The sequence below is a fragment of the Penaeus japonicus genome, unplaced genomic scaffold (assembly GCF_977035675.1).
Source record: "Penaeus japonicus unplaced genomic scaffold, GWHDUDI00000001_assembly GWHDUDI00000003, whole genome shotgun sequence".
In the NCBI taxonomy this organism is placed as follows: Eukaryota; Metazoa; Arthropoda; class Malacostraca; order Decapoda; family Penaeidae; genus Penaeus; species Penaeus japonicus.
In genome coordinates, this window is record NW_028234405.1 from 28,412,052 (window position 1) to 28,422,051 (window position 10,000).

Genomic DNA, 10,000 nt, shown 5'->3' on the forward strand with positions numbered 1-10,000 from the left:
GAATACCCGGGAAAGGGAAAGCCTATCAACTCTTTTTGGGCGACAGACCAAATCTCTTTAGCCTTTTCCCTTTTTTTCTGTTCGTATATATGGAAATCTATAACACGAATCTCGACCGCCACAACCACACCTTCATCGCCATGCATGTGAAAACGCTCGAGTGTATTTCATCACGCAGCTCAACTCAATTTGCAAGGCCGATTGCATGGCTATGATAAACAAAATCGTACACAAACGCACATACGCCGGTGACCTCAGTGGCTCCCTCGCACCGGCTCGCACAAACAGTTTCACACAACAGAAAATTAAGCATCAACCGGTATCAGTTCAAATTATACGTTCGCTTTGTTGTTTGATGACTCGTTGCCAACAGATATAAGAATTTCCAGCGCAATTTTCACTGCTAATATTTTTTTGTTCATTCATACGTTCGTCTATTCATTTGACATTTGATTCATTTACTTATTCAACCAATTTTCTTATAATGATATAAACTTAAATTGGCTTTCATTCCTGTTATATCTCCCCACGAGATATAAATCTAGATCCAGAGGATAATGCTGACGAATCTTACTGAGCCTTATGATGTAGTTTTGTAACGTAAAATAATATTAAAGAATGAGAAATAGTAATAATACGTGTATGGCGGAAGAAATAAAAATCATCGAATATATTGAACCCTAATCACTGGATATAAACGAAAGCAAAATAAACAGATGATCAAGCGAAAATAACACTTGCAAGTGTTGCCTGATGTAATCGGCCTACTCTCTCTCTCTCTTTTCCCTTTTGACTGTCAAATATCATCCCGAAAATTTGAATTTCGTTCTTGGGTATTAAGGTCATTACATTTAATTATAACCTGATATTTGACTGTCATCTGGAGACTATTAAGAGTTGTATTTTATGTTGCGCAAACTGGACTTGCCATCTGTTGCCCCAGGCGACGATGCTACATAACCTGTAGTTTCTCTAGAAGTCTTTTGGCCTGGGCTGTATCTCATAGAGAGGTCCGACTCAGGAACCTGATGTAAAAGATCTTCTGTTATGATATTCCATAAGAGAGGGCCTTGAAGTGCGGACTCTTTCCCATTGTATGCTTATTTTAGATGACGTCCACTGAGAAAGTTCTTGAACAGTGTCAGTTGTGCAAAAGCTACTCCTACTGCACGCAATTTCTCAATGAGGGTGAGATGCCATACACGGTCAAGATCCCCATGCAGCTCCTCTGATCTCTCTACCTAAAGGTCGTTAAAAGGTGAAGATCAGCTGCTGAGTGACTTTTCCGAAACCTGTAATGTCTGGGGGTCAGAAGATGGTGTTTTGCAGATGTTCTGTCAATCGTGCAGCAAACAGCTTCTCAAAGATCCTACTGATGACAGAAAGCAAAGATACTGGGCGGTAATTCTCCCTTTTTTTTTTTTTTTTGTGGATGGGGACAACACTGCTAATTTTCCCGATCTTTGGCCGCTCTTAGACTGATGGGCGGGTTGTGTATTTAAGTAAAGGGTTATGTTAGTCCCTTAGCTCATCTTTTGACAAGTATTGGACTAATTGAGTCAGGACCTGTGGCTTTGTTTGACATGCTTTCTAGTTTATCTACTGTGAAGGTTAGCAATTTTGGTGGTGGACAACCAGGTTCAGGGTCTTTTTTTTAGCGAAAAAATGTTGTGCTAGGGTATCAACTTTGGCCTGTTTGCAATCTGTCTATCAGCAGTGTTCAACGAGGGGATGGCACCTTTTCCTTGCTCGACATCCTTTTCTTTTACTAAATGCCACCAGACCTTGTTGCCAAACGACCCATTCTTCGGTTTTGCTTTGATGTTATTTTTCTATTGCTAAATAGCCTGTGTATGGCCAGAACGGTGGCACAGAAGATATTGGTCCCACTTGGCATGGTTCATTTTCTGAACCTCTCTCGGATCAGCTTTTGAAATATCCTCTTTACTTGGTACTTGGATCTGTTTTCTGGTCTGTACCTGTTTGATTTATGATGTCATGTAGCCAGTAGAGGAAGTTGGTGGTTTCTCTTTGTTTTGCTGCTGATGCTAAAGTAGGTTAGGTCTGCCGTGTTCGGAGCGATCTCTCTTGCTACTTCTTGTTTGAATGTTTCTAGGTTCCTTTTTTGTTCAGACGTTTCGTTACTATCCTTGAGTCTTTTCTCCCACTGTGCCTTCTTACCACAGACGACACACCAGAATGCTTGCTTGTAACCAGGCCGTTCACTGAGATAGTATTTGGCACACGAATGAATGAACGAAGTGGAGTGGGACCGGACTGGTGCAGCTCCTGTCTGCCTGTGGCGCCTTGGGCTGGAACCCGATCAGTGTTGTATGTTTTGAAGCTGATGGTACTGATATTAGAAAATTATTATATTCTGAAATTATTTGCCACGAAAAAAGGTAAAAGAGAGAGAAAAAATCTGAAACTCAGGTACACATATTACTTGATTACCAGTGACGTAATGACAAAGTATGATTCGCACGATCTCGAATAGTAAGGTTGGGGTACCACGCCATGTTATGAATGGGTACCAAGCCAGAAAATGTTGCAGTCTACATCTAAATTTAAGAGTGAATAATAGAAAACAGAATGGGATAACAAGTAGTTACCAATGAGTTTATTTTATTCCGAATCATTTTGAAATAGAGGCAATAAACGATCGAGCCATTAGTAAAGTAGTTTCTTTAAAATTATATTCTTGAAGGACAGACACATAATAATTAGGTGGTTTTGTTCCAATTACGAAAATAGGATAGGTAATAATCATTCTTTCTTAACATCAACTAAACGGAATTAAACAGCTACTGTTTTCCCTTAACGCATTGATTTTCAAAGATTTTTTTATGCACTAGTAATTAACCATCATATTTTCATAAAATAGAAAGTGGTACATGTTCTGGTACATTCCTTCCTCCGAGATGGCAATACTGTCTGCATGTATGTGAAGAGTAAGTATGTAATTGTACGGGTACTATATGTATCGAAGGGGTTATGTATGTATGTAATTCTTTTTTTTTTTGTTTCCCTCTCTGTGTGTTTCTCTCTGTAATGTTTGCCTGTCTTGTCTTTCTCCATTACAGATTAAAGCTGACATTCGCGTGCATGATGGAGCTGTCTCGGTTTCCGCTTGACGTACAGGTGTGCACCATGGAAATTGGCTCGTGTAAGTAGGCGAGTAGGTCATTATACAGAGGTAGCATTACATACTTTCATACATACATACATAATACACACACACACACACACACACACACACACACACACACACACACACACACACACACACACACACACACACACACACACACACACACATATATATAATATTTTATATATATATAATAATATAAAAATATATATATAAATATATATATATTTATATATATACATATACAATACATATATATATTATGTATATTATATATATATATATATATATATATATATATATATATATATATACAAATATAATATAGATATATAGGATATATATATATGTATATATATAATGTATATATATTATATAAGATTATATATGATAATATATGTTTTATATATTATAATATAATATTATATAAACACACACACACACACACACTCACACACACACACACCACACACACACACACATATAAATATAAATAATATATATTATCTAATCTTTACCTCAAAATTCTACAATCTAACTAAATAATATATCAAATAATATATAAATAACATAAAAACCTAAAACACCTACAAAACACCATATAATATATATCTAAAAAACTAAAAAACTCTAAATCACACACACTAAAGAACAAACATTATATAACACATTTATAGTGTGTGATTTTGATTTAGTGTATGTATACACACAAACACAAGACACACATACCCAACGTTTTAATTGAATCGGTTTAAGGAAGGCGAACTTTTTCTTTCCCCGCTTTCTTAACCTTCCATATAAAGAGAAAAAGTGTGCACCTGGATTGTATCCTTTTAGCTGGGCGTTCTCGTGACCTTTCCAGGAACGAGAATCCGTCCAATTTCTTCAGTTTGCGAAGCCGCTGATCTTCTCTGGACGCGAGCGAGGAACGGAAGATGTCTCTCGTTGTTTCTCTGTCCCTCTCGCTCTTCTTTTGTGTATCCGGCGGGGAAAGCAAGAAGATGCTTACGGTTGCTTTTCCTCTGTCCCTCCTCGCTTTCTGTTCTGTTATTTTTTTTGTACTCCGGCGGAGAAGGCAAAGACTTCTCTCTCGGTGCTATCTCTGTCCATCCTCGTCTTTGTTCTGTGTTCTCCGGGGAGGAAAGGCAAGCTGTCTTGAGTTTCTCTGTTCCTCCTGTCTTCTGTTCTGTGTATCGGGGAGGAAGGCAAGGATGCTCTCTCGATGCTTTCTCTGTCCCACTCGCTCTTCTGGTCTGTGTACTCGGCGGAGGAAAGGCAAGCTGTCTTCTCCTAGCTTTCCTCTGCTCTCCTCGCTTTCTGTTGTGTACTCCTGCGGAGGAAAGGCCAGATGCTCTCTGTTGCTATTCGGTCCTCTCGCTCTTCAGTTTGTGTACACCGGCGGAGGACAGGACAAGATGGCTCCTTGCTTTCCTCTGTCCCTCCTCGCTCTTCTGTTCTGTGTATCCGGCCGGAGGAACGGCACAAGATGCTCTCTCGGTGCGTTCTCTCTGTCCCTCCTCGCTCTTCTGGTCTGTGTTCACTCCGGCGGGGAAAGGCAAGGACTGCTCTCTCGTAGCTTTCCTCGTCCTCCTCGCTTTTGGTTCTGTGTATCGGCGGAGGAAAGGCAAGACTGTCTCTTCGTGCTTTCCTTCTGTCCCCTCCTCGCTCTTTGTTCTGTGTATCCGGCGGAGGAAAGGCAAGATGCTCTCTCGTTGGCTTTCCTCTGTCTCCTCGCATTTTCTGTTCTGTGTTACTCGGCGGAGGAGGCAAGAATGTCTTCCTTGCTTTCCTTCTGTCTCCTGCTCTTCTGATCTGTGTACTTCGGCGGAGACAAGGCAAGACAGCTTTCTCTTGTTTCCTCTGTCCTCCTCGCTCTTCTGTTCTGTGTACTCGGCGGAGGAAAGGCAGGATGACTCTTCGTAGCTTTCTCTGGTCCACCTCGCTCTTCTGTTCTGTGTATCCGGCGGAGGAAAGGCAAAAGATGCTTCTCGTTGTTCCTTGTCTCCTCGTCTTCTGTCTGTGCTACTCGGCGGAGGAAAGGCCAAGACGCTCTCTCCTTGCTTCTCTGTCCTCCTCGTCTTTGTTCTGTGTACTCCGGCGGAGAAAGGCAAGAAGCTCTCTCGTTGCTTTTTGTCTCCTGCTCTTCTGTTCTGTGTATCAGGGCGGAGGAAAGGCAGACTGACTCTCTCGTTGCTTTCTCTGGTCCCTCCTACACTCTTTCTGTTCTGATGTAACTCCGGGGAGGAAAGGCAAGATGTCTCACTGCTTTCCTGTTCCTCGCTTTCTGTTCTGTGATCCGGGGAGAAAGGCAAGGCTGCTTCTGTTGCTTTTCTCGTCCTCCTCGCTCTTCTGTTCTGAGTACTCGGCGAGGAAAGGCAAGATGCTCTCTTGCTTTGCTTGTCCTCCTCGTCTTGGTTATGTGTTACTCCGGCGGAGGAAAGGCAAGACTGCTCTCACGTTTGCTTTCCTCTGTCCCTCCTTCGCTCTTTGTTCTGTGAATCGGCGGAGGAAAGGCAAGATGTCTCCTTGCTTTCCTCTGTCTCTCGCTCTTCTGTTCTGTGTACTCGGGGAGGCAAGGCACGACTGCTCTTGATGCTTTCTCTGTCCCTCCTCGTCTTTTGTTCTTTGTACTCGGCGGCGGAAAGGGCAAGAAGCTCCATCTCTTGCTTTCCTCTTGTCCTCTCCGCTTTCTTTTCTGTGTACTCCGGCGGAGGTGGAAAGGCAAGACTGCTCTCTCTTGCTTTCCTCTGTCCCTCGCTCTTCTGTTCTGTTGTACTCCGGGGAGGAAAGGCAAAAGAATGCTTTTCGTTGCTTTCTCAGTCCTCCTCGTTTCAGTTTCTGTTGTACTCGGCGGAGGAAGGCAAAGACTTGCTCTCCTTCGTTGCATTCCTCTGTCCCTCCTCCGCTCTTTCTGTTCTGTGTACTTCTTCCGGCGAGTGAAAGGCAAGACTGCTCTACTCGTTGGCTTTCCTCGGTCCCTCCCTCGACATTTCTTTCTGTGTACACCGCGGAGGAAAGGCAAGACTCGCTCTCTCGTTGCGTTCTCTGTCCCCCTCGACTCTCTGTTTATGTGTACTCCGGCGGAGAAAGGCAAGACGCTCTCTTCCCCTTGCTTTCTCTGTCCCTCTCGCTCTCCTTCAGTTCTGGTGTACTCCGGCGGAGGAGGCAAGACTGCTCTCTCGTGCTTTCCTCTGCCCTCCTCGATCTTCTGTACTGTGTACTCGGCGGAGGAAAGGCAAGACTGCTCTCTCCTTGCTTTCCTCTTCCCTCCCTCGCTCTTCCTGTTCTGTGTACTTCCGGCGAGAAAGGCAAGACTGCTCACTCGTTTGCTTTCCTATTCCTTATATATATATATATATAATCTATATATTTATAAATATATTATATATATATATATATATAAATATATGTATAATGTATATATCATAGATATGAAATATACATATACCTTATATATATATATAATATATATATAATATATATAAATATAGGATATATATATATTGATATTTATATTATATAATATATATATATATATATATAAATTATATATATATATATATATATAATATTACATATATATATAATATATATATATATATATATATATATGTCCATATATATACATATATACATACATATACATATACATATCCACACATTTATATATATATATATATATATATATATATATATATATATAAAATTTATTTATTAATTTAATATATATGTTGTGTGGTGTGGTGGTGGTGTGTGTTGTAAATTACAACCAAAAACACACAGACACACATACACAAACGTTTTCATTGAATCTGTTTAAGGAAGCGACTTTTTCTTTCCCCGCTTTCTTAACCTTCCACTTTAAAGAGAAAAAGTGTGCAAATGGAACTTGTCATCCTTTTAGCTGGCGTTCTCGTGACCTTTCCCACGACGAGAATCCGTCCAATTCTATTCAGTTTGCGCAGCGCTGAATATTCTCTCGGACGAGCGGAGGAAAGGCAAGACTGCTCTCTCGTTGCTTTCCTCTGTCCCTCCTCGCTCTTCTGTTCTGTGTACTCCGGCGGAGGAAAGGCAAGACTGCTCTCTCGTTGCTTTCCTCTGTCCCTCCTCGCTCTTCTGTTCTGTGTACTCCGGCCGGAGAAAGGCATGACTGCTCTCTCGTTGCTTTCCCTGTCCCTCCTGGCTCTTCGTTTCTGTGTACTCCGGCGGGGAAAGGCAAGACGGCTCGCTCCTTGCTTTCCGCTGTCCCTACCTCGCTCTTCTGATTCTGTGTACTTCCGGCGAGGAAAGGCAAGACTGCTCTCTCGTTCTTTCCTCTGTCCTCCTCCTCATCTGTTCTGTGTTCTCCGGCGGAGGAAAGGCAAGACTGCATCTGCTTGGGGGTTCCTTTTGCTTCCTCTGTCCCTCCTCGCTCGTTCTGTTCTGTGTACTCGGGCGGAGGAAAGGCAAGACTGCTCTCTCGTTTTCTTTCCTTCGCACTGTCCCTCCTCTCCACTCGCTTCTTCTGTTCTGTTACTCCGGCGGAGGGAAAGGCAAGACTGCTCTCTCCTTGGCTTTCCTCTGTCCCCTCCTCGCTCTTCGTTCATGGACTCCTCCTCCGGCGGAGGAAAGGCCAAAGACTGCTCTCTCGTTCTTTCATTTCCTCTGTCCCTCCTCGCTACTTCTCTGTTCTGTTGTACTCTTCCGCGGAGGAAAGGCAAACTTGCTCTCTCGTTGCTTTCCTCTGTCCCTCCTCGCTCTTCTTCTGTTCTGTGACATCCGGCGGAGAGTAAAGGCAAAGACATGCTCTCCTCATTCCTTGCTTTTCCCTCTGTCCCTCCTCGCTCTTCTGTTATGGTGTACATCCGGCGAGGAAACGGCAGACCTGCTCTCATCCGTTGCTTTCCTCTCTATCCCTCCCTCGCTCTTCTGTTCTGTGTACCTCCCGGCGAGGGAAACTCTCAATCGTTTGCTTTCTCTGTCCCTCCTCGCTCTTCTGTTCGGTGAACTCCGGCGGAGGAAAGGCAAGAATGCTCTCTCCTTGCTTTCCATCTCTGTCCCACCTCCGCGCTCTTCTGTTCTGTTGTACTCCGGCGGAGGAAAGGCAAGAATGGCTCTCCTCCTTGCTTTCCTCTGTCCCTCCCTCCTCGCTCTTTCGCTTCTGTGTACTCCCGCGGCGGAGTAAAGGCAAGACTGCTCTCTTCTCGTTGCTTTCCTCTGTCCCTCCTCCTCGCTCTTCTGTACTCGTTGCTACTCCGGCGGAGGAGGAAAGGCAAGACTGCTCTCTCCTTGCTTTCCTCTGTCCCTCCTCGCCTCTCTTCAGTTCTGTGTACTTCCGCGGAGGAGGAAAGCAAGACTGTCTCTCTCTCTTGCTTTCCTCTGTCCCTCCTCTCGTCTCTCTGTTCTGGTACTCCGGCCGGAGGAAAAGGCAAGACGCTCTCCTCGTATCTTTCCTCATGTCCCTCCTCGCTCTTCTGTTCTGTGTACTCCGCGGAGGAAAGGCAAGACTGCTCTCCTCGTTGCTTTCCTCTGTCCCCTCCCTCGCTCTTCTGTTTCATGTGTACTCCGGCGGAGGAAAAGGCAAGACTGCTCTCTCCTTGCTTTCCTCATGTCCTCCTCGCTCTTCTGTTCTGTGTACTCTCGGCGGAGGAGGAAGGCAAAAAACGACTGCTCTCTCGTTGCTTTCCTTCTGTCCCCACCTCGCTCTTCTGTTCTTCTTGTCACTCCGGCGGAGAAGAAAGGCAAGAATGCCTTCTCTTTCACTTGCTTTCCCTTCTGTCCCTCCTCGCTCTTCTGTTCTGTGTACAGAACCCGGCGGAGGAAAAGGCAAGACTGCTCTTCCGGTCGGTTGCTTTCCTCTGTCCCTCCTCGCTCTCTTCTGTTCTGTGTACTCCGGCGGAGCGGAAAGGCAAGATGGCGCTCTCTCCTTCTTCCTCTGTCCCTCTCCTCGCTCTTCTGTTCTGGTGTACTACTCCGGCGGAGGAAAGGCAAAAAAAAAACAAGACTGGGCTCTCTCGTTGCTTTCCTCTGTCCTCCTCGCATCTTTATTCTGTTCTGTGTACTCCGGCGGAGGGACAAACAAACAGGGGAAAAGGATAAGGAACGAGCTCTCTCTCTTGTTTTCCCTGTCCCTCTCGCTCTTCTGTTCTGTTTTGTACTCCGGCGGAGACAAAGAAAAGGCCAAGACTGCTCTCCTCGTTGCTTTCCTCCTGTCCCTCCTCGCTCTTTACTGTTCTGTGATACTCCGGCGGAGAAAGGCAAGAATGCTCTCTGCTCCTCAACTGCGTTGCTTTCCACTGTCCCCTCCTCCTCGCAGGAATCTTCTGTTCTGGTGTTAATCCTCCGGCGGAGGAAAGGCAAGACTGCTCTCTCGTTGCTTTCCTCTGTCCCTCCTCGCTCTTCTGTTCTGTGTACTCCGGCGGAGGAAAGGCAAGACTGCTCTCTCCTTGCTTTCCTCTGTCCCTCCTCGCTCTTCTGTTCTGTGTACTCCGGCGGAGGAAAGGCAAGACTGCTCTCTCGTTGCTTTCCTCTGTCCCTCCTCGCTCTTCTGTTCTGTGTACTCCGGCGGAGGAAAGGCAAGACTGCTCTCTCGTTGCTTTCCTCTGTCCCTCCTCGCTCTTCTGTTCTGTGTACTCCGGCGGAGGAAAGGCAAGACTGCTCTCTCGTTGCTTTCCTCTGTCCCTCCTCGCTCTTCTGTTCTGTGTACTCCGGCGGAGGAAAGGCAAGAATGCTCTCTCCTTGCTTTCCTCTGTCCCTCCTCGCTCTTCTGTTCTGTGTACTCCGGCGGAGGAAAGGCAAGACTGCTCTCTCCTTGCTTTCCTCTGTCCCTCCTCGCTCTTCTGTTCTGTGTACTCCGGCGGAGGAAAGGCA

At 44.9% G+C, this 10,000-nt stretch overlaps 1 protein-coding gene across 1 annotated transcript in view; it reads left to right on the forward strand.

Annotated features, from left to right (window-relative positions):
- Positions 1-10,000, forward strand: part of LOC122264438 (glycine receptor subunit alpha-2-like) — a 274,107-nt gene that overhangs the window by 240,155 nt on the left and 23,952 nt on the right. Inside the window, exon 6 of the mRNA XM_086531683.1 lies at positions 3,084-3,166. Coding sequence (XP_086387809.1) covers positions 3,084-3,166 — 83 coding nt within the window. The remainder of the gene's footprint in view (positions 1-3,083; positions 3,167-10,000) is intronic.